This window comes from Barbus barbus (assembly GCF_936440315.1).
Source record: "Barbus barbus genome assembly, chromosome: 48".
Taxonomy (NCBI): Eukaryota; Metazoa; Chordata; class Actinopteri; order Cypriniformes; family Cyprinidae; genus Barbus; species Barbus barbus.
Window position 1 is genome coordinate 22841919 of NC_136726.1, and position 25679 is coordinate 22867597.

The window sequence follows — 25679 nt, forward strand, 5'->3', positions numbered from 1 at the left end:
CGAACTCAAATTACAGACAGTTTTTGGTTTCCATGAATCAGATTTTTAGTCACCCCTGCTGTCTAATTATAGGCCAGTGCCGTTAGAGCCCCATTTGTTTTATGACCTTCAAGATATTACCGGATTCAGCCTTTGCGAGCCGGTTTAAGTGCTTGCATGCTGGAACAGAGGAATTATTGTGGCAAAAGTGCTTTCCGTTTGGGAAAACAGCTTGGCGAACTGAATAAACAGTAGTGACATTACCTTGCAAAGTGTGCAAGTGTCTAATTATGCCAGTTATTTGGCTTTTTAATCCACTTTGACTTCAGCCAACCTTGTCCTAGTGAATCTGACACGTTTAAAGAAAACAGGCCTCCGAGTATCAACATCGCATGAGCGCTATGTTTTGGCTGGCAGTGCAAAAGTGTTTTGGTTTAAGCGCTGCTCTCTTTCTGCGTTTGTTTTCCAGCCATTGATTGACTAGCAGACTTTGTTTTCTCATGCGGTGGAATGCAACGATTCTTTCATTCAGGATGTGAGGCTGACAAGAGGATGTTTAAAGTCTCCTAGCACTTCTTTCTTTCTCAACGTTTTCTTTTTCCTCTTTCGTCCTCCAGATCTGAACTCAAAGTGGTCTGTTATTTACACCGCTCAGATTAGCGGCGCTAACCTGAAAGGCCTCTTAGAGTGAAGTACATCTAAACATAACGTGACGTTTGTTAAACTGTCGACGTGCTGAAAGGTGTTGATTGATGATTGGTTTAAAGAATCATGGTGTTCCCTTACTTTTGGCCTATTTAATGTTGCTGTGAAATTCTTGCTAGTGAAATTTTTGAAATTGCTTTTGTGGCGTTCCTTTTAGCTACAACAGTAGGAACTTCCATAAAAAAGTGATAAAAGTAGAGAGATATCGGTACATATCGGTTATAAGCCGATATTATGGATATATTTAAATCCATTTTAGGTGATTTAGATATATTTATAGCAGCATCTAATGATCACTTAATGGTAGTATTCAAATACACTAATATTTTAATTACACTAATTTAAATTCTTAGCAAATCTCCAAATATACATCCTTTTCTTATATATTTAAACCGTTTTTACTGTTTTTAAACAAATATTTATTTATATTTTATATTATATGTTATTATATAAAATGTATTAAACACTTAATTTTAATAATTTTATTTTAATGACTGCAACTTCAATATTTTGCACTTAAAAGCATGTGGCATATAAAACTTTGAATTTTAGTGTTTACTCTCTTGATTTTTTTTTTAGACAATTATTTTATTAAAAAATATTTAATTTTTGGTAAAATAATATTTAGACAAAATATCATAATTTTTATCAGTTTTAATATTAGCCTTATATCGGCAAATTGTTTAATATTATGTACTCCTAAATAAAAGCTTTTGGCATTTAAAATAATTGTTTTTTACAGTTTTATTTTTACATAATTATTTTATTATATACAAAATGTATTGTTTTTAAATGGTATTTAAACAAAATATCATAGAATTGTAATTAAAAAGTGTATCAGCAATAATTTTAATATTTTGCACTCCAAAATATTTTTTTGTTTTATTTTATTTTATTTTTTTCACATACAATTATTTATTTGTTAATTTATGCTTAAATATTTTTTAAACTAATGTAATAGAATTTCAATATCATGGACTCCTGAATAAAAGCTTTTATACGGCTACGTTAAGTTGCATTTGCTATTTCCTCATTGCTCTCAAATGTCAGTGCTATTTGTGTTCTTATCGCAAGAGAGGAATATCCCGTGTTTTCAACCACAAAGCGCGTCTCAAAGGTGCAGCAGCTTGTCTTGGCAGGCGCTCTTGGGTTTTTTCCCTGCTAACATTTTGAAGTCATCATGCACACCCACCTCTGTGGTCATTGTGTTGTGGCTAGACGTTACTTTGCTCTCTGAGCACGAGGCATCTGGTATTTCCATCGGCGTGTAGCTCACGGTTGTGCATTTCAAGTTAATGTATGACACTCGTTTAACAGATGTGATTTTCCTCAGATGGGGGCCGAGCTGCATTTCGCCTCCCCAAGACGTCTGATCACACAAGTATCTGAATTTCTAGTACCACTGGGGGAGATTCCTTTCCTCCAGTCTTTCTTCCCAGACTTCTTAGTTTTGTGCTTCTCCTCAAAGGGTTTGGCGAGATCGTTTGCTCCGCTGAAATTGTTTTCTACACTGGTTGCCTGAAGCTTTCCAGAGCCGAACGGGACCCCCCTAGTCCTTCTCCATTGGCAAAGAAAGAGTTCCCGAGTTCTTTTACAAGCGTCCTATCAAGTGTCACTCTTGCTTGGGTCGCCCATCGACTCTGAAGAAGCAGATCATGTTTCTTTCCTGTAGAGGCATTCATTTCACTCAGTTGTACTTGATAAGTAAAGCCTGTCGTCGGCCCAGATTATGATGTAGATTTGGGGTGATTTAAATGATAGTTTCAGAAAAAGTGCAGGATTTATTTTTTGGCTTGGTGTGTCATTTTTTTTTTTAAAAACTCAATCTTGTGTTAACCGCAGGATCTCTGGGGTGTGTGCGGACAGCAGGGCTAGTATTCGCCAAACTTGGAGGGAAACGCAAAGAAAACGAGCTCAGAACCGCTAATGGTGTGCTTCAGACCGCAAATGAGTAAACGAGCCAGGAAGTGAACGTTGTTTTTGTTGAACCTCGCCGTCTCTCCCTCTGAGGTTCCATATTAATTTAGCTCTTGTTTCCAGAGCGTTTTTTCCCTCAAGTCGTTCCACCTCATGCTGAGCGACTCGAGAGGCTGTTTGGGTTTAGCGGCTGGTGCGTATGGTAAGCATTTGGTGGTCTTTCTGTGGAGATAACACATTCTGGATTATGGTTTGGGAATGTAAAACTCGGTTGACACAATCCAATGTTTCCCCTAGGTTTGCGGCTTTGAGGGGGGGTTCCGTTTTTTCCGGCATAAAATCATTCATTTAATTTATCTTTTAATTAATGAAAATTAAACAATCTTTTTTTTTTGGAAAACAAAGGGGATTTAATATTACAATGAACCCCCTGGGGTCTGAGGATGTTTTGGGGGCCTGGAGAAGTTTTGACATGTCCTGACATTTGAGCTTTTTTCAGTTGCTTATGAAAATGTAAATGGCTAAAGTCTAATAACACTGTAAACAGCACAAACTGGGCTACAATAATATGTTAGCAGCATTTATGTACATGATTGTGTTTTTGAGAAAGCAACGTTTATGCGTGGTTAGTGAAAAACTACAATTTTGAAGTCACTGAAATAAGACCATAAAACACATACAGAACATTTGCTCTCAAGACTTCTGAGAACTGGATCTTGTAGCCTAGAGTTTTTGCTTCAAAATGATGCAAAAATCAGCTCGTTTAATTGCTCACAGAAAACAATATATTGATTTACATTTTTAAAGACATGTTTTGTGATCTAAAGCCAATATGCGAGGGAGTGGAAATGGCCTTGAATATTAAGTGATTTTCACCTGAGAGACAAAGGGCCCTCCCCTAAAGCTGCTAATGACCAATCAGTGTGAGGCAGGTAAGAGAGACTGTAGGGAGATTGAGAAAAAATATATATTTTTTAATAATTTGTATTTTATTTACAACAAAGCATAATCAAATAAAATGAACTTGACCTTCAAGTGGGGCGGGGGGTGCTGTTGGGAGGGCGGGCCGCCTCCTAAGATAATGGCAGGGGAAACACCGGTCATCACTAAAGATATTGTGATGCACTGCAATTTATTCAATCATAAAATGTGAAGCGTATTGTACTGTGATGTAGTTGGTAAGCACTCCATCATCATGCCTTAAGCATTTTGTGCCATTTGATTTGGATTTGAAGAGGTCTTTGTTGTTTGCAGTTCCACACTGGTTTTACTGGCAAGTGGCTCTCATTGAGCTCTTTAACACTCATCAGTCTTTTCTGTCTTGTGTCAGTGGGTTTCACATGACCTTATAGTAGTCCTCCGGTATAGATGTTTGTGCTGTATGTGTAAACAGCACTTACAGTAGCGTAGCAGAGGACAGGTGTTCAGATGCAACACCCTCGGTCTAATCCTCCAGTAATCCCAGCTGAAGCCATGTGTTCGCTTTCTTACTGCCGACACACTAAAGCACAGCCAATGCACACCATCCAACTGAAGAGAAGGAGCTGAAGCAGAGCTCGCAGTCGCTCTTCCCTCATAAAGAAAAACGCTGGTCGTCCAATGAAATCGTCTCAATTCAGCTCAACATTTCTCCTTTCATGTCAGACGCATCGGGGTTGACTGAGAACTGGAATTAGAGTGCGTGACTCCGCAGTTCCCTCGCAAACACTCTGTGGTCTTGTGACTTTTTAGTAACAAGACTGTAAATTCAAGAGTGCTCACTGGGGAAGGGAGGGGAACGCTGAACAAGGCCGGCAGTGTTTCCTCCAACACCATGATTCATTTTATTCAGCTAGGTGTTTTTGTTCAGTTACAGAAATGCACGATTTTATTTTATTTTTTACACGTAAAAAGTCCAATATTTCTTTTAATAAAAGTGTATTACAAATTAGTGCTGCTCGTAGCGCGTGCTCTTCAGTTGCATGCACAAATACAGCGGAGCATGCTTATTTCATATTAAAGCACAAATGAAACTGAGCATGCGTGTCAGATCAGCATTACAGCATGTGCTCTAACATTACATATAGTCAATAGTTAAATATTAGGAGGGGGAAACTATCCTAGAGACATCAGCAGTGTTGGTATCAGTGATTCTCACATTGTCATAAAAATAGATGGCATTAAACAAATATTGCGAATATACTGTTTTATACTTTGTTGTTTCTTCATTTAATTTGAATATTGACTGTGAAATTATTGCAATATAAAAGTATATTAAAAAACTTTAATGTTAGGTGGGATTAATCGTGATCAATTTAAAAAATTTCATCAATTGACAGCACTATTACAAATACATTTACATTTAATTTTTTTATTTTAATTTAATTTGTATTAATTTTGTGCAATGTGTTTTGGAAGAATCTTAAACCTACATAAGGGCCTTTCGCACTGCTTTATTACCATTTAAAGGGTTGCATTCGCACCCACAGTGGGTACTAAGAAGTGGCGTAAGCCGGTCGACAGCGACGTCATTTGTACATGGCGTTCAACAACGTAAACAAAGAAGAACAACGCTGTGTTTTTGTTGTGTCTCACTGGTTTCACAATCTCCAACGACGATTTGCAGCATTTCATTGAGGCTGATAGAAGCACAAAACGCCGTAGAAGAAGTCTTCAGGTCTCTCAGTATGATACAATGTTTACACAGTATAAGTTTACACTGTGTTTTAAATCATGGCGGCTGAGGGCGTTTTCGTACGCGTTTAGCCAATCAGCGCACACTTACGTCACGGATAGTTTAAGCATTAAGCACGGATAGAACTGTTTTAGATGCTACTCTGAAGTAGGAGCTAATTTAGTTCCTCCAAACAGAGTTCCTGGATCTAAAACCGTTCCTAGTTCCCGCGCTGCGAACACACCAAAAAGTGGGTAGATCCACAATTAGTTCGGCACTATGAAAAGGTTCCTGTGGTGCGAAAGGCCCTATAGACTCTTAAAAATAAAGGTCCTTTATTTGGCTTCAATGGAACCAGTTCCTTAAAGCCTTTTTTTTTTTTTTGGGAAATGTGAAGAAAATGTTAATAATCTAAAGAAACGTTTTGCCATTATAAAGAACCTTTTGTGCATTGAAAGGTTCCATGGATGTTAAAGGTTCTCCGTAGATTCCAAAACTTTATATTTAAATGTTTATAGTTGAAAAAGGTTATTTAAATTATTTAAAAAAAAAATTTAATTGGTTCATTTATCAACGGTTCACCAAAAGGTTGTTTGAGGAACCAAAATGGTTCTTCTGTTGCATCACTGAGAAAACACCCTTTTGAAATCTTTTTTTTCTTCTTCTTTTTTTATAATTTAGAAATCTTGACATTTTTTCATTCATGTTTATGCATTTGGCTGGCATTTTAATCCAAAGCAACTTGCATTACCTTCATTTGATCAGTTCATGCGTTCCCTGGGAATTGAATGCATGACCTCGGCATTGCTTTATCAATTACAGTCCTCTTCTGCTGCTTGTCTTTGGTGAACAAGCAGTGAGTCACAATAGGAACAAATGTTTATGCTTCTTCAGTCGTCTCTCATTAACAGCCACCCACATCTTGCCTTTCCGTTTTCTATTTTTCTTTCACTTTATACAGCTTTTATATTTTGTTGTGGTACAGAATACACAATCGGTCATGAGGGTGTTTACATCTGAAGACGATATGAAATCAAAACCAAACTTTGTTTTTAACACACTTTCTTTTTACACTAAATGTGGCATTTTAAATGTTTGTCATCAAATCGAAAAGTCAAATTTGTATTTAGTTGAATTCAGTCGTTCTTATTAAATAAGCATGATTGTTCGTAAAGCAGTTGTTTGGTCCGTATGTCTGCCAAACCCATTTATCTCAAACAAATTCAAGAGCATAAGGATGCATGTCAACAGAGAAATGGACTAATTACTTTGCAGTAGTTTAAAGTTAATTTTAAATTAAATTGGCACATTTAGCCTTGTTTTGAATACTTTTTCACCCACCAAAAAGCCTTAATTCAATTCAACCAAAGTCCATAATTAGATTATCATATGGGCTCATGCGTGAGTTTGCAGGAGTGTTTGTGAAACTGAATGGTTGCAGTGGGGACGGGTCGAGGAGGAACAGCTGTGGCTATGATGAACCTGAAGCATTAAGCATCGTTGGCCATGAGTAATAATCACAGAGAGCGCTAATGGTTCTTGGCACTAAGGTTAAATAATCCCAGGCTCTGTTCTGTGTTCACATACTTCACCCTCGCCAGTCTCATAATTGCTGTAATTGAACGTAGAGGTTTGACGTTAAGCCTAATGTCAGTTTATGCTTCCATTGCTGTCTGTTTACAGTCACTGTAATTACATTGCTTATCCTCGCTTTATTCCTTTTACCTTACTTGATATGTATGTTTATTATGATGAGCTTTAATAACGAAAAACTCATTCACATCTAACCATGCAGTTTTTCTTTCAGAAGCCTTCAAACTTATGTATTCTGGTATTACTTTATAAATAACTTAAAGTGTAGGTAATGCAAATTCATTTTGCATAGTTTTGTTCATTTATATTTTTAGTGTGCACTTTAAGCCCATATTCATTATTTAACTAACTTATGTTAATATGTTTTGGGTCAGCAGCTAAAATAATAAAATTGTGCCTGTGTCCAAAAATATGTGGACCTAACCATACATCAATGGAAAGCTTATTTATTCAGATGAAGTATAAATCTCAATTTGGATAAATTGACCCTTATGACTGGTTTTGTGGTCCAGGTCACATATATAAATAATGTATTACATAAATATGTTATTTAATGTTCTGTATTAATTACAAATGGTGGTTAAAATAGTCGTAATTGAATGTTTTTATATCATCCTACAGGTGTGATTCCTCTTGCACTTTTATCAAACAGTGTTTTGATGTGGTCCTGTGATTTTTATCATCACTCGCTAACTGAATCCTTTCTGAAATCTCCCGCAGATGGAGTCTCCGGTCTCCACGCCGGCACCGCCACCGCTCCACCTCCTCGCTCCTGTCGGCAACAGCGACATCTCCTCCTCGTGTGAGCAGATCATGGTCCGCACGCGCTCCGTGGCCGTCAACACCTCTGACGTGGCTCTGGCCACCGAGCCCGAATGTCTGGGTCCCTGTGAACCTGGCACCAGCGTCAACCTGGAGGGCATCGTCTGGCAGGAGACTGAGGACGGTAAGGACTGGAGCCAGATGGATGCTACACTCACATTTAATCACTGTTATATTTAATGTTAAACTCTTGTCAGTTGAAATGAAGACTAGAGCTGCTCGATTTGGGGAAAATCAAATTGCAATTTTTCTGCAGTTCGTGATTTACAGTGCTTCAGGTTTTCTAAGATTCTTTGTAGGATGCACTCTTTTGGCAAAAACACTATTTTGATTATAGATATCTGCTGGGAGCCCTTAGAGTTTCTCTCTTGTTAATAACAGCCGATTTATAAGTGCTTCTCATTACAATTTTGAGAAGACGGTTGGGGGATGTTGCATTTTCAACTAAACCTTATAAGTGTCCCAAACTCTGCAGAGATGCTGAAAACACTGGATCATGAGATGCTCGTGTGTAAATGAACACAGAGCTGCGCTTATTATCATTAATTAAAACCATTTTCATTATTTAAAATAAAATTTGATGTAAAATATAAGAATATATAAGGCTTTTTATGATATAAAAAAACATTTTATTTCGGCTAGTTCCCAAAAAAACTGACAGTAAAATTACAAAATATTTTAACTAAAATTAAAATTAAAAAAGAAAATGTGTTTTAAAGATTTTTAGTATTACTGAGATTATTATAATTTATGATTATATTATAATTTTTATTAATAGTTTGAATTTGTTTTATTTTTTATATATTTTGTGTTCGTTTTAATTTTAAAGTTTTAGTAGTTTTGTTTGTAAATGTTATTCGTTTTTGTTTTTTGTCTATATAGTTTTAATTCATTTTTATTTCAGTTTTAGTTTGTCAAGGTAAACTAAATAATAGCAAAAAGTTTTTTAATATTTAATTTAACGTCAGTTAACATTTGTCAAGTAACTTTTTTTTTTTAATGGTTTTAGTTTTGGTTAACTATAATAAAACGGAGTATAAAAATCAAATCTAATTCAAAATATGAACATAAACTAGTATATCTATAATACTAAAATAACGCACAATCGCACTAAGCCATATCGTGGTTCATTTCGATTACTTGAAATCACGTCCTTTCACTGAAGCTCCGCCCTCTAAAAATGCTAGTTTTCTGATTGGCTGACACTCAGATTCTGTGATGTTTTTCAGGATGTTATTTCTGTCAGCTTGCAAGGATGTTTAATATGTGGTTTCCCAAAAAATGCTTGCAGGATATTGCACATATAAACAGTTCAGCCTGTTTTGTGCTTGTTGCTCATCTAGTGAAGTGCAGACTAAGAAGAACACGCTTATATTTGCTTGTTTAGTTTCCTGGACACTAATTCCAGCTTGGCTTTGAGCTGGAGCAGGTGATTGACAGAAAAGCTGCTGTTTGCCTCATTACGCAATGCTTTTTCTCCCCTAAAACTGATGTTGTTCATCCAGGACCGGTGCCAAACTGTTTAGATCTGCATGTCAGGACTGCGTCGCTGTAGCCATTTGTGAGTGTTTGTGCTATAAACAAACTAAATCCAGACATCGCAGTTTGCTTTCTCCACCTGATAAAGCTTAACCCCTCGGTTTTTCTTCCTCAGTCCTGTGAAGCTTGTTATTAGCTGTCTGTCAGACAGTCCCTTCGGGCGAGCTTTATTTTTTTGTATAAACTAGCGGGCATTTATAGGCAAATAAACCTGACAATAGAGGTCCTGTTTTAGCAGGCTAATGGTACTGTATGTTGTAACACGAGTAAGTCTTGCTCAGCTATTTGGCTGATGACTGTTATTTGAACACCCAGCCATGTTTCTTCTTTGTTGCGATAACACAGAATCGCTACGACTGACAATTTCAGGCAAGGTCAAAAGGCGCCGCGCAGCTCGTACTTTCACCTTCGGCCACTCGTTCCATTAGCACCATTAGCTCCGCTAACGCACAGAAGTTGTGCTAGTTCACTCCACATCAAATGCTTCCTGTCTTCCCCCGGTCTCCTCATATCTCCATCCGTCTCGCTTTACCTCCTGATGATCCAGTGCTGAGGTCTCGTGGCACAGTGGTCTCCATTTGACAAGTGCAGAAAACAAGCCAGAGGAAAGTCTGAAAGTGCCTCCAGAGAGGGTCACGGGAATGAGCAATAACAGCCAGACCAGCATGCCTTGCAGTTGGAGCTGTTAGAGACGTCTCTGTTTGGATGCCCGGAGGCTTTCTGAGCTCTTTGGAGAGTTGTGTAATGGATGGACTTCTGGCTTATTAGTCCATCTGATCTACTGTGGCTTACATAAAACTAGTGTGGTGTTTATGAAGTTCATACAAGCAGGGTTATTATATTATATATTTTTACGTGCACTTTAATAAAAAAAATTGTACTTTTGATTTGGTTTAGTTTTTGCACAAATACCTTACAGTAAGGTCTTATTTTTTAACATTAGTTAACTAATAGTGAACTAACAAAGATTTTTTTTTATTGCATGCTAGTAAAAATAGTTTGTGTTAGTTGACAGTGCATTGAATTGTTTAAGTGAATGAAATTAACATTAATAAATGCTATAGGTCATTGTTTGTTCATGTTAATTAATAAAATGAACTAACAACAAATGAACCCTTATTGTAAATCGTGGTGTTGCCATTTTCACTGCATTGTTAGTTTTGGCTTCGCTTTAGTGTTTTTAGTTTTCATTTAGCTTTAATCTTATAGTATTTTAGGACTGCGGAAGTTAAATGCATTTGACTAAACAAACCTGGTACACTTGCTAAACTGGTATAATTTAATTTAGTCTAGTGTTATTTCGATCTTTGCTATCTTTTTAATGCAAGTGGGTTGTGTATTTCAAGTTTTATAATGTGCATCTAAAACCTTTGTTGTCAGTTTTACAGTCATGAAAATATTTTTTAGTTTTTTTTTTTCAATGTTATTTTTATATTTAATTTCTAATAACTATAGAAATTAAATATAATTTCAGTTTGTTTGTTTTTTGGTGAAGTTTCACAATTAAAACTGACGGGTCTTGTAGTTGTAGGTGTTAGCAATCAGAATAAATCACCCCAGCTAATAGAAATTTACTCGCACAGCTGGTTAGTTTTTCTGCATCACTGGTGCATGAATTATTCTGCTTATGCATGTTATTCTCATCCAAAATGCTGCATTCTGTTTAACTACAGTCATGTTCATTTGCACCTAAAGTTTAAACAACCTCTTTGCGTTGTAATTTGACTGCAAAATACTGACCTTTGGGGTGGCAGTGTTTAAAGGGAACTGTGCGGATGAAAGATCGCTTTCCTCCAGGGCTGTCAGCATGAGGAGATGGAAGTGCCCCTGACCTGGCAACCCAGACCCTCCTCCATCAACCTGTGACAGCTCATCGAAACCAGAGCGAGTAACAGGAGGTTCACGGAGAGGAGACAGCAGATTGGGCGAGGGAGCAAAAAGCTCAGAGAAAGTGACATTTCACAAGAGCAGCACAGCAACATGTGTTTCTGCGCCAGGAGTCTCGTCTCTTGTCAACCCCACCTACTGACACACTCAAATCTTCCAGTGTTTTATGACTCCTGGAGTTCCTTGCCAGAATAAAATCCCTGTGGTGGGCTGGCATGACACTAGCGTTTGTCATGCCAAAGTTGTTTCGATTCTTGAGTCTGGGTGGCAAACCTCTACACACGCATACCAGGTCCTTTGTGCCAATATCTCCAAGCAAGTTTTCTCTTATTATCGGGAGTAGACCATAACCAGTCCTGTGTTCACCGTCTTCAAAGCATGATGTTCTGGTGTTCAAATAAGCCTCAACCACAAACCCTTTGTCTTTCCTGGAAATAAAAGGGATTGTGAAGCAGGAAAATGGCGAAGGAGATAAGACAAATGTTTTGGAGAACCGCCAGACCTTTCCAAACAATTAGAGGTTGTTTACTTTGCTGTGAGGAGATCCTTGGAGCTGTCTGAAAGCGGTTTCTCTTGGTGGCACATTTCCACCTCTCCAACCGGCGTGTCTGTCATAAACATGGTGGCATTGTCCAAATCCAGAGCAGAAGTCTAGTGCCGTGGCTATTGTCCCCTTTTACGAAGAAATGTAATGAAGACAGACACTTGACATGTGGATGTCGGCTCAGGCAAGTCGGTCTGGAAAACGCACAAAGAGCCCTGTTGGGCTGTCATGTTTGCCCCGAAGAGACTGGTATTCATTCCTTTTCTTAGTCTCTCTTGTCTCTTTCTTTTCTCTGTCAGTCAGACGGACCTCGCCAAGCCAAGTGCATACAGAATGCCAGATCCAGCCTGTCTTTTTCTCTCTCAGCTTGTGGTCAAGCCTCAACTCGGCCTCGCTCTGCTTTTGGTTTTGTTCCACACTTCCCTTTTCGTCTCTTCCTTTTTTCCTCACATCTTCCATCAAAGTCTTTCTCCTCCTCGTCCAACAGCTCTAACATTTCGCAGCGGGGATCCAGCTGACTTTCTCGGTTCCTGTCAGCGCTCGGCAGGCTGTCAATATTGGAAAACAATGACCAGATGCAGCTCGTTCTCGCATTTCTCCTCCTGGCTTTTGCAAGCTGAAAATCCGAAACCGATGAAGACATGCCAGCTGAGAACGACCTCAACAGTGTTGACGTTAGTTCCTCAGAGCTGTCTTCTGTAATGCTAAAGTGATATCGCCTGGGAAGACGGGAGTCTTTGTGTTTATTTTCCAGGTTTGAATGGCAAGTTTTGCTGTGTACCTTTCACTCTCGTATGATTCCATCCTCCCGCTTTACTCAAGGGTTTATAATTGCCACCTGGCAACCCTTCATCGTCCACTGGGTAGAAGTGCTGAGGATGGATGTCCGAGGGAAGGGAATGTTCTCACCCCTCTGCTGAGCACAAGTTACTCAGCTGTGCCAAATCACTAGTGTGGAGATTACAAAAGAAGAGCCCCTTCACGTCCCCTCCTTCCCCTTCTCCTCTCCCAGGAGACCTGCTCACCTCGGTCATGTGACCCAGATAATCAGTAGAGGCAGCCACCCGAGCAAGCATGTCAAAGGACCACAGCCTCAGGTCTTTGACAACCAATTGTGTTCTCAGTTGTTTTTAAGATGATTTATTATTCCTGCACTAGTCTCGTGCAAAAACAGATGTCAAACAGGAACATTTGTGATTGTCTTTTATTAGCAAGAGCTTATTTTTAATTCAGGATTTCTTTCATTAAGTGGTTTGATCATCATTTCACATAAATATAGAAAATAACGCACCCTCACACACGTGTGTGTGTGTGTGTGTGTGTACATAATGTTGTGACCTTTTTTGTCCTATTGATTATTTAATCAAAAATACATAATGCAGTCCATACAAGGTGTATGATGTGCATTTTTTAAACTTTTTAAATTTTGTGTAATCTTGTGCTGTGACTCCAAAAAGGAAGAAAGAAAAGAATCAGATGTGTACAGATGTGTTTGTCCCTGCGTTCTGGCTAATCCCAAATTAATCAGACACAATAACTCCTGAAACACCCTTGAATACGGACTCTCCCTGAGCTTGAGCTCTCGTGAGTGACTTGTTAGCCTGCCTTTGTCTTACCCGGTCACACCGATGCCCTTTTCCACCCTCTTTCTCTCTATTTGACCGTCAGCCAGTGAAAAGAGGGTCTACGGGGAATGATGAGTTAAAAGAGAATGGGAAAGGAGGTGCCGGGTCAATGCCGGGGGACCTGCAGTCTTGCCCCCTCCCCACACCCAGCGGGACACAGTGGCAGATTACGGGGACCATGCTTGCCCATTAATGAAACTCTTTGCGGGAGAAATTAGACTGTGACCCCAGGCGGTGAGAGCCCCCTTTTCTCTTTTGGTCTTGTCAGTTCTTTGTTGCCAATAGGATACTCTTTGATGGGGCTATTGGGGGAAGGTTGAACTAAGGGGCCTAAAGCAATGGTGATGACCCTTTTCTTGCTCAAAGGCAAGGGCACTGGGTGGAAACGGGATATAAGATGACAAGTGCACTGCTCTTTGGGTGGGGGGTGGGATCAGACTTCCATTCTTCCAGTCACTGCCAAGGTTCTCTTAAAGACTCACCCAAAGAGAGTACTCTTAGCCTCAGTCTCTGAATTCACCATGTTTGTTTTTTCTCTTTAAGGAAGATTTTAAGGAAGGTTTTTTTCAGTCCATTTGATCTCGGGGATTCTTCAGGTGTGGTATAAAGGGCCTTTCTTCTGCCCATCAACATCCAGTCTTTATAAGCTATTGGCTCCCCAATGTCAGTTTCATGTAATGTAGCTTGTGTTTAAATGTAAAAATGCTACCTGCCCTTCAAACAAAAGACAAACAAGAGCCCTCAGTCGACTAGCATCAATCATTCAGGGCTTTTTAGTGTCTATTTCTTCACTCGGTTAGACAGCGAGCTCTTCTCTTAGCCTAGAAAATGAGCCTGCAGTCTTAGTTTGGACTTGTCTGGCACACCAATTTGCTTCTCTTGGCAGCTAGGCAGCACAGAGGTATGCAAAACAGCCATTGAGAGCCCCGCACAGCGAGTGGGAAAAACAGCCAAGGCGAGCACAATGAAGCAAGTGCTTTCAACTTGTTCGCCGTCACGTTTTCCGTGATCCACAGACTTGTAATGATTCATCCTCTCAAAATTTCACCGGGTTAAGAGGCATACAGTGAAAGTTTGGGCAAGCTCTTGCAAAATCAACAAACAATGGAATGGCGCTTTAACATGTCGATGGCTGCAGTGAATCTGTCACGTAGAATAATCTCAAAGCGTCTGATTTAGCTCAGCGTGCTTTGGAGCGAGTGCTCCGCTCAGAGCTGCGGTTTGTTGCAAACCAAGTGGCATTAAGATATGTATTCTTGTTTGTCGATCCGTGCAGATAACCATTTGCAGAATTGCAGATTACATAAGATTTAACTGGCATAGAGAGGAGGGAAATGTGTAACGTTGAAAGAATTCACCAGATAAGTGGAACCAACTGCCTGAGGCTCCCTTCCCTTGAGAGAGGGAGAGAGTTACAGCTTGGTTAATGATTGGGCGGCTTTCGAGAGTGAATAAACGGCTGCTTCATGAGCAGATGGAAACAAGGTTGGTTTTATATCTCATTGTTTGTAGCCAGTTCCAGCAGCCCTCCTACCCCCAGTTCTCATCGCCTCGCTTGCCTTAATCTTCACAATTAGGAGCGCTGTCTTAATCTGTCTGCGACCAAACCTGTGAGAATGCTAAAATGATTTACAGGTTGTCTGTGACTAATTACAGATGAATGAAGACCTAGGGCGTGGGGAGGTTTTTACTATGCTATGTTCATAGCACTGTGAAGTAAGGGATTGTTCGTTTAAGACTAGATTGCATTTCATATTTCTTGTGCCATCGTGTTAAAGGCTTCGTTTTCTTGGTGTAGCATGCAGAGTTTTGGTTCTCAGAATATTCTGAGAATGTCAGTTCTTCGGTTATAAAAAAATAAATAGCCATTAGAGAACGTGCTGTATGATTTTTCATTAGGTTGTCACAAGAAGCACCCCTGCAACAATAGCTATGTTTCCATGCACGGATGCAAAATTAACTTATGCGCAAAACTGGAATATCGGATTAAACATTTGCAAATAAAGCACCGTTTCCATCCAACAAGACTAAGACAATAAAATTGTCACTTCCTGATAAACTGGCACTAAATATCACTAATAAAAGTAGGAGAGGCAAATTAATATAATTTCCATAAAAAATGTAGTTACTTGCGCCTCAGAGTGAGCAGATGAAACATGCGGTCATTGCTTTCTGAGGTGAACGCAGTCGTGTAAAAGACTATTATACAGAAATAGTTTGACGACAGACTTTGCTCGGGCATTTCAGAACGACCAAAACAACATTTCAGATGCTGTGGAACGAGATCAGTCCGCCGGTTAGTCAAGGTATCCCGTCCCATCGTGCAAAGTCACATGACTTTTTTGATGCGTATGTAGAAATTTATTAGATGTGTTTCCATCATAGTTTATGCGCATTTTGTCTTAACAGATCAAAAGTTTATCCTGCTCAGATGTGCACAAAAGCTTTTTATGCAAATTTTTAGAATTTATGCACATCTTAGCATTTCCATCCAGTGTTGTTTTTTTGCGATATTCCAAAATGCACATAAAAATAGGTGGATGGAAAAAGTTTATGGCTGCAAAAAAAGAACCTAGAGAGAAATTTCTTAAAACACTTTTTGGTTCCCAGAAAAATAACCAAACAGGAACCAAACGCTAACATGAGAGAATGTTCCATGTTTGCTGAGAAGACCGTTTGTGTTCGGTAAACGTTAGGAGGCTGTCGGTCTGAGCAGGTCAGTGCTTCCATTTACAGAATTAAGCACTGGAAATATCAGCCATGCGGGAGAATTTGCAGCCACACCTGCAGTTATACTGCACTAAAGTAAAACTAAAGTAGTCTGCAGTAAAGGTTTCTGGTGCAAGGGTGCAAATGTTGCTTCAAAGCTGATGACTAGTGCTCAGGTTTCGTCAAGAGACTTGCTGACACACAGAGGTCACTGGCAGGGAATGTGAGTTACGCACATACATATTCTCTGTACGTCGCAGTGATTTCCCGTTGGCTGTGTGGCACACCTGTGTCATAATACTCTTTATTGTTTCTGGAAGTGAGTACACACCTGTTTCCCAGGCTGTACTGTACTACACTGTTTCAATGTGTTTTATTGAGGCTCTGAAACCGAAAGAATCAGACAGGGTTCCAGTTACAGCTTCCTTTTATAGAGTGCTGGAATAAGGTCCTTGCTCTGTGTGCCATTCGAAATAATATTATACGTTTCAGAAAATGACACTGAATTGGCAGGTTGGTTAACTCTGCAATTCACCTTGCCATGTCGGTGGTCCTGGGTCCGGTTTCAGTGGTAACAATTGCCATTCCAACAACAGCTGATGTCATGCTAATTGTTAGCAGATGTAGTGGTATCGTACAAAAGGCCAATTATCGACATTTCCCATTTGGAGACATGATTCGAGTATTCTGCTCAATTTCCCCACTTGTGTCATTGAGATGGAATGAGCGCCGTTGCAGTGGCTGCTCGCAGTTGCCAGTTGTCAAGGAAACGCAGCGTGAAAGGCAGAACTAAACACATGGAGGGTTTTTGTCTCCCTTTGCAATCGACTGCGGTGTGAAATTTTTATTGCCTGGCACCTCTTGATAAGCTGTTTTAGAAGCAGGCAATTGATGCCCCATTGCGAATAGCGCCTTGCAGCTTGAAATCAAACAGATATCTCTTGTGTGCTTTGTCAGTCACAATGAGAGGTTGCAGAGGCTGTCCTCAAAAGCACCATAGATCAATTTTTCTCGTGGCGTTTAGGAAGGTCAGTTGCTTGATTGAGTGTGCTTTGTGGAATTGCATTGTGGGTGGCTGGGGAGTTGTAGAGGTGTGTACTGTCTTCCAGGCACTTGATGTTTCCTGATACTACATCCTTAAAAAATGATAGCTGCTGCCACCTGGTGTTAACAAATCAGGTTTAGTAGGTGTAAGCTAATTTCCTGTCACTCTTGTGGTGCTCTGCATCTCTCAATGTCTGGATTTTGTTGTGCTAAATGTCAAACAGATGGCACACAACCTGCAGGAAGCTGAGACTGAAGTTGACAGATCTTGGGAACGCTGGATGCGGATGATCTTTTTGGATGGATTCCAGTTCAAAACAAACACCAAATATATATGGAGTCCCTGCATACTGCAGAATTGTCAGATGGAGGACATGGGCTGACCAGTGTTCCCCACCACCCTTTCTTTTCCTCTCTCTTTACTTCCCTCTGCATACTAATAGGGTTTCGTGCACCCTGCTGTTCCTGTTGTCTTTATACAGGAGGTGTTCTAGATTTGGACATCTGTGCTGAGGAATGTAAAATCGGCAGTATACGTGTGCCAACAAGCACTCATTTATCTTTTTTGCCAACTCTCACTTGTGTAGATCAAGAACAAGGCTAATGCTTATTGTTCACAATAGCATTGCATACAAACCTACCCTAGTAAAACGGTAATATATTTAAAATGCATTGATTTCATATTAAGTATAGTTCAAATCCATTAACATATTTTCTGACATATCGCTCGTATAAAAATAATAATAAAACTGTATTTGGGGTACTACTTGTGCACACTGCACATTTCTTAATATTAAGCCTAAAATGTGTTTTAATGTCACTATTGATGAGGATTGAATGATTGCTGAATTAATATCGGTCTTAAAATGCAAGATATTTAAAGCATGCTTGGAATAGTTCCACTTAAGCACAATCAGATATACTTCAGTATATCTTTAGTTGGACTTCAGCACTATTAAAGTGCATTAAGTAGAAAATTAGTTGTTCCAATTTAGCAGACTGTAAGTATACCCATCACAATTGCAGGGTATTTTTATGAAGTACATAAATATGTAAATGCATTTGTAGTATACTTAGCATGAAATAAACGCATTTCAAATACATTTTAGTATATTTATTTTCCACTAGGGTATAGTCTTTGACTTGAGATGATCTTAGTTGTAGTTTTGTCCTTATTGGTGATCTGTTTAACAGTTTGATAAAAGGTGCACTCGTTCAGCTTGAGTAAAAGAAACCATCACTTGAGACTTTATGATGTTTCAGTAGTTGAAGTCTTATTTCCTATATTGTTGTTTTTTTTCTGCAGGTATGCTGGTAGTAAATGTTACCTGGAGGAACAAGACGTATGTGGGCACACTTTTAGACTGCACTCAACATGACTGGGCACCCCCACGGTAAGCCTATGCTGTTATTTTTTGTTGGGAAAATTCAACCTAATTTACAGATTCATATATTCAGCTTGTTATGAAACCAGTCCCTATTAGAATGTGACACAGTTTTGCCAAACAAATACAGTATGATGTTAATGTTTTGAGCAATAGGTATGTTTGAATTCATACTCGACCCTCTCATCATCTCCACTGGGCTTTTGTGTGCTGCCATTGCAGTAATGAAGGAAACATTGCAGGGTACTGTCTCAAAACGCCCCCCTGCTGACACCCATCTTTTGAAATGCAACATCATGAAGGAATTGATTTCTCCCAGTCCCCCCCCCCCCCTTCTCCTCCTTGCATCGATCTAAAGCAGCAGTAGTCGTTTACAGACCAGCATTTCAGTTACGATTCTACTGGGTCCTAATGCCATGAAAGTCTTGCCTGACACAAAGATTGGGGCTAATATAGTGTGTTGATATGGAGGAGGCTTCTTTTTGACCTTGCAAATGTTGTTTTTTTTACAGTACAGATGCTCCAACACTTAGCTTTGTTTTTTTTCATGCCGTATCCTGCCCAAGGTCAGATACCAGCATTGCATGGCACAAATAATTTGCTGTACATAACGTGGTGTACATTTAAGAGAGACTGCCTCAGGAGGTAGCTTGTAATTTCTAATCGTAATGTTCCAGAAAAGGCTGTATTTCCAGGGTGCACTTTATCTGCTGGCTGCAGGAGGCTGCAGGCAAACATTACTAACACAGCATTAGCCCCTGGGGAGAGTGTCGGTGAAGATGATGCAGTGCATTCATATAGGAGTGTTTCTTCTGTACGTTTGCTTTCCAGTCACAGCTGCTTTGAGTCACATGTAGTCCCTGGAACAGGTAAAAGCAATTAAAGATCAATGCAAAAGTCATTCCTGCATTTTTTTACTTTTTACTATCACCATTGCAGAAGCCTCCATTGACAGATCTGACACTAACTCGGAAGTGACAATAATGATTTGGGTGTTAACTTCTGGTCCAGTTAGTTAAAGGGGGGTGACAACTTGCAGAACTGTATGCAGTGACTTGATGCAAAATCATGCCGTGAGACTTTTGATTGCAACATGTCATGAAATTATTGTATAACCAACAACTGAAAAATAGACCATATTTTGTTCCTTCTAACACCCAGTTGATGAAAATGCACATTCCTATTTGACAGACAGATTTTCTCCCTTTAAATATATCTTAACATTACCTATCAGCCTATGATATATATCACCTTTTCGTTCTGCTGGGCCTTAAAAATCTCAGTCCTGTTCTGTGGACTGGGGGCCCTGAGGTAACTTCCTTAACTGCTTTGTTTTACTACGATTTAATGCCTGTGCTTTGATCGAGCTCTCAGGTTGATCTTGCCTCTGAGTCTGTACCTTATCTGTTGGAGGATGTTATCACACTGCATCTAATCAGCAGCCAGGTCACCCTGGCTTAATCCTGCAGCAGTGTGGCACTGCATGCAATTCATCAGAACAAGCATTGCTGTCGAGATCAGGGATAACGAGAGGATAAAAACGCACAGCACGTTGCTGGCTCTCCAGGGCCCACTGGAGTAGCACTTATAGCATCCAAATGGAGAGGCTGATTTAGAAGAGAGGCCATCTCTCATCTGAGAGAATATCTGCTGCACTGTTAGCACCCTTTGTGGTTTGCAGATAATTGTGAGAGGTTTAGGTGGAAAAAGGACGGCGCTTATTTATTTGATGATTGATTTTTTCATATAGAACTGATTTTTTCCCCTTCTGCTTCCTCAGGTTTTGTGAGTCACCCACAAGTGACCTGGAGATGAGGAATGGCCGTGGACGGGGTAAAAGAATGCGGCCCAATAGCAATACGCCAGTCAATGAGAACAGCAACTCTTCTGATAACAAAGGCAGCAACAACAGCAAGACTCGAGGCGCGTCCAACAGCAAAGGGCGACGGGGCAGTCAGAATTCCTCTGAGCGGCGCACCCCACCAAACAGCAACACTGAGGATGTAAAAGCTAGTCCTTCATCTGCTAACAAACGCAAGAACAAACCTGTCTCAGACATGGAGCCCAATTCCAGTTCAGAAGACACTAAGGGTAGCAAACGTATGCGCACCAATTCAAACAGTGCAATACCTCATACTGTTGTTCCCCTCTCCAACATCAAAGCTGAATCCTTGCCTCCCTCTTTGGATCGCAACTGCCCCTCGCCGGTGCTTATTGACTGCCCCCATCCCAACTGCAACAAGAAGTACAAGCACATTAACGGGCTGAAGTATCACCAGGCTCGTGCTCACAATGATGATGACATCAAGCTGGACATCGATGGTGATAGTGAGTATGGTGAGGACTCCACTTTGCACCCAGAGCCAGGCAGTTGCAATGGTGCATCCATTTCTCAGAAGGGATGTGCGTCTCCTGCACGGTCAGTCACCCCCAAAGGCAGAGGATTTGATGCCCAGAGCCCATCACCATCATCAGGAAAGTTCAGCTCCAAGCAGCCTGGCAAGAAGAAATCGGAAGCTGAGCATGACTCTGGTGTGCCCATGGATGGCTGTGAAGATGGCCCGTGTCTTACAGATGAGACAAGCAACGATGGCATTGATGATAAAAGAGGTTTGGACAAAGCTAAGAAGTCTGGCAGTGGTACCAAGGCAGACAAGCTTGCTCAGAAGGCAATGAAGTCTGCAAGGCCCCTCGTTCCTTCCTTACCTCCACAGCAGTTGTATGCCTTACCAACCTCTGGCTTCCCTGCCCCCAATTCTGGCTCCTCCTCCAGCATGGGCTCCGTGGTCCAATCCATCAGCAAGAGCCCCCAACTAAAAACGAATCAACCCAAACCTGCAGTAATAGGAGATCCCTCAATGAACCCAGCCTTGGGCAGCTCTAAGGACAAGAAAAAGAAAGATAAGAAAAAGAAGGAGGGTGGTAAGGAAGGAGACAGTCCAAAAGCCCCTGGCAAAGGAGGGAAACCCGAAGAAGGTAAAAGCCCATATTCTGAGAGCTCAGACCAAGGCAGCAAGAGTGAGGGGCTGTTAAATGGATCCACAGATCCACATCAAAGTCGGCTAGCCAGCATGAAAGCAGAAGCGGACAAAATCTACAGCTTCTCTGATAATTCTCCCAGTCCTTCTATAGGTGTGGCCAGTCGGATAGAAGGTGGGGGGATGGCGCAACCTCTCACTCCACTTCATGTGGTTACCCAAAATGGGGACGATAACTCTTCTGTGAAGACCAACAGCCCAGCGTACTCCGACATCTCTGATGCAGGGGAAGATGGAGAGGGCAAAGGGGAGGGAGTGAAGGTCAAGTCTGAGGATCAGGCAGTTCGGGAAGGTGCCAAGAAATCCCTGTTCCCATCCCAACCACCAAACAAAGACTCTTCTTATTACCCAGGTTATGAAACGTACTACTCGCCCAATTATGTCAACCCAAACCCCAGTCCAGGAGTTTCTAACACTGTCACATCGTTGCAAGATGGTGCAGTGAAGGTGAAAAAAGAGGAAGACCCAGAACCTGGGAATGACAAGGGCAAATCAGAGCCATCTGAAGATCGAAAGCCAGAAATAGTTGCATCCTCTCAGCAGCCACCGCAGCCTTCAGTCATTCAGCAGCGTTCTAGCATGTTCATGCAGCCCCTCTATTACAATCAGTATGCTTACGTACCTCCCTATGGCTATTCACCTGATCAGGCCTACCATAACCACCTGATAAGCACAAACCCAGCTTACAGGCAGCAGTGTGAGGACCGACAACGGCAAGTAGCTGAACAGCATCGTGCTGCAGAGAAGAAATCAGAGGCTGCTCAGAAGGATAGGGAAGCGTCCATGAGGCAAGAAGAATGGAAGCAGAAAGCTTTGGTTCCTCCTACCTTGTCTAAAGCGCCAAGTCTCTCAGATTTGGGTAAACCGTCCCCACAGGGCAAGTCCAAAGATCCCTCGGAGCCTGGCAAGTCAGTCATTATCCCCAAAGGAGAAGATGGCAAGGGACAGACCCAGCAAGGTGAGGGGTTGAAAATGAAGCTAAGTGAAGCTGGACATCATGTGAAAGATGAGCAGAAACCAGTCCTTGAGTCTGGAAGATCAGCTATGGAGCAGGCAATGTACATGTACAGACAGGTATGAAACTTAAGATGCCTAGAGCATTGCTTAAACATTTTCTTTCTACAATATAGTTGTTGAATCATTTTCATCACACTTTTAACCTTTATGGATTGTTTTCAGAAATGTACAACTCTTGAGAGTGACATTTTGATAATACAGATACATGCATCCTCACTATGCACTTATCTTTCTTTCATAATGGGCATTTCAAACTCCACTTTCTTTCCCAGGAGACAGACTCTCGACTGTGGCCCTACGTTTACCCCAGCAAGTACCCCGATTCTCAGAAACAGATTGATGAGGAGAGATTGAAGGAAGAGAGAGAGCATGATCGTGAGCGTGAAAGGGAAAAAGATCGGGACAGAGACCGTGAGAGAGACCGGAAATGCAAAGACGAAAGGCCGCGTCCTAAAGAGGAAAGCAAAGAAGGGGCCGAACCACGAACTTCGTCTGCCTCAATGGAGCATAGAGGAGTCAGCAAAGATCCACGAGCACATATGCAGTTTCACTCACCTCTGCCGCAGCACCAGTCGTATATGTCTTACATGCACGGATACCCCTATGGCCAGGGTTATGACCCCGGCCATCCGGGATACAGGGGGATGCCTGCTGTCATGATGCAGAATTACCCTGGTAAGTCCTTTGTGGAGCTGACTATAAACCACCTTAGGGAAAGTATTTAATTTTACCTTATATGAAGGGCCACTATTAATTTCACCCCTTTCCTAGGGTCGTACCTGTCACCAGGGTACCCTTTTTCTCCATATGGCAGTAAGATGCCACCTGGAGAGGAGGGTGAGAAGGCTCGTGCCAGTCCTACGGTGAGTGGCAAGTCTGCATCTGAGTCTAAAGCTCTGGACATCCTGCATCAGCATGCTAGCCAATACAAGAGCAAATCGCCCACTGTTGGTGAAAAGACGCCCCATGAAAGAGACAGAGGTGGGAGCGAGAGGGAAAGAGACAGTGAACGTCCAAGATCTTCGCCCTCTCAGAGGATCATGCCTTCTCACCATCACCTAGGCTATCCACTACTCCCAGGACAGTATGACCTGTCCTATGCTACAGGTAAACAATAAAAATAGCTTAGGGTGTACTCACACTAGAATTATGTACTTAAATATTATCAATATTCGAATTATATTCTAATTTAAAAGGCATAATTTCAGTTAGGGGGAAAAAGCTTTTGCCTTCTCTCCTGGTGCCACAAGAGGGCGCATTGAGCAAAATATTACTAATGCACGTTTATTCAAAGCAATAAAATAACACAACTATCTTTGGGAAAAAAGTGCATAATGTTGAAATTTATGTTTATAAACCATATATAATTAATTAAATTGCTTAAACAATTAGAAACAAAACAGCATCATGGATGTATGTATAGTTTAATGCAAAGGACCGAAAACCAATCACAGTACCTTTTCATTTAAAAACATGAGATGAAGTGGGATGGGGGAAAATGGGCATAAAGTCTCGAGACATGTTTTACATTAATTTTACATGGATTTCTAAACATGCAGCTCTCTTGTGCGAGACACGAGTGCAATGGTGATAGATGTCCCTCCAGAACAGGGGTAGGCAAGTAAGTTTGGCATCGAGCCAAAAAAAAATTATTCACTACTAGATGGCGGGCCAGGATATAGTCAAAGGATAATCTAAGATATTAATTAATGAAAAATGCAACCAGAATTGCCTGTGACTGACTGTTACAGTGTATTTTGTAACTGGTAGTGAGCTGTTACGCCGTGTAAAATCCTGCGACAGTCGTTAACAAAAAGCTATGGCGTTATTTTACTGCCAAATGTCGAAAGCACATTTTTGTAGCACGAAAGTAGATTAATATATTGCACGAGCGCGAATCTCCCCGCTCGCACGTGGATTTCCTTTGCTCTCGCACAAAACCGGACGCGAGAGTGCGCGCACTTAAAACGTGTGTCTCGCTCAAGTGTGCGTGTGCGCGCTCAAACTTTGTCCTGTGCACTCGTACATCTCTCTGTGCTCTTGCGCTAGATATTAATTCTTTTCACACCTGGATTAAATGTCAAAAGTTATCAACAAATCAGATTTTTCTACGATTGACCCGATGAAAATACTAGGCCTACGTGAAGAGGGAACTGATCCTGGAATTTCTCTTAACGCCATAAAAGCCACATTTGTATGGCGGTGTCCGATCAGAGTACGTGAGCGGAGTGGAGCGTCAACAATTTCCCTCCGCACTCCGAGCATTTAATAATCACTCCGCTCCGCGCTCACTGATATCACAAACACCGCTCTGTGTCTAAAGTATTTCAGTATGTTTGAAATATCACAGTTCTATGGAAGCCCGTTTCCGCCACTGAATAAAATATTTTTTTTTTTTTCATTTTGAAATTTATTTGGCGGAATCTTAGCGAAAGTGGTTTTCTTCGTTATCTCGTACATGCCGTAAGCGTGCTCCGGCCCAGAATGTTTATTGTAAGTGTGAGTGCAGGGGAGTGGGGAGGACAATCATGCTCGCTTCAAGGCAACCGTGTGAGTACACCCTTAGTCTAGGATGACTTAAAGGGGTGTTCTGTAAAATCAGTAAAGGATTTTCAAGTGTTATCACAGAAGCTGGCCTTGACCATGACTGAATTCCTGTTTTTAAAAGTAGTCTTTCAGAAACACTGATACATAATTAAGGTGTTTCTCCATCTCACAGGTATCTCCTCTTCAGCCATTGTTGCCAGTCAACAAGCCTCTGCCCCCTCGCTTTACCCTCCAGCACGGAGGTGAGAATGGTAAGCGGATTCATCTCTTTATATTCAAGCACAAATATTTTACTTTATGCATTGGGAAATGTAGTTATATATACAGTATTTTCCACCACTTTTAATATCTGTAGGTGTTTTAGCAGAACAACCATTATTTTGGCAGGAAGTCATTGTTGTTTGGTAGATTTTAAATATTTAAAGCAAATTGTAGTAACAAAAAAAAAAAAAAAAAAAAAAGAATCGAATAATTGTGATTTTCTTGAATTTTTCCCTTTCATCACACTTTTTTTTTTTTTTTTTTTTAATGGGCCATCATAACAATGCATAGTGATAAACGATCATATTTACCATGTGTATATTACCCTAAAGTATTTTAAAGCATGCAAATATCCTACGAGGGGCTTTCACATACATTTCAGTGAATCGTTTACTGTGTTTATTCTTTAAACTG

The 25679-nt window shown here is 40.7% G+C and overlaps 1 protein-coding gene across 2 annotated transcripts in view; it reads left to right on the forward strand.

Moving 5' to 3' along the window:
- The window catches only part of znf609a (zinc finger protein 609a), a 104650-nt gene that overhangs the window by 75305 nt on the left and 3666 nt on the right, over positions 1-25679 (forward strand). For both annotated transcript variants that reach the window (XM_079412201.1, XM_079412202.1), the window contains 6 exons: positions 7568-7793; positions 18324-18411; positions 20183-22514; positions 22730-23132; positions 23229-23564; positions 25177-25255. In XM_079412201.1, coding sequence (XP_079268327.1) covers positions 7568-7793; positions 18324-18411; positions 20183-22514; positions 22730-23132; positions 23229-23564; positions 25177-25250 — 3459 coding nt within the window. In that variant the 3' untranslated portion in view covers positions 25251-25255. The remainder of the gene's footprint in view (positions 1-7567; positions 7794-18323; positions 18412-20182; positions 22515-22729; positions 23133-23228; positions 23565-25176; positions 25256-25679) is intronic.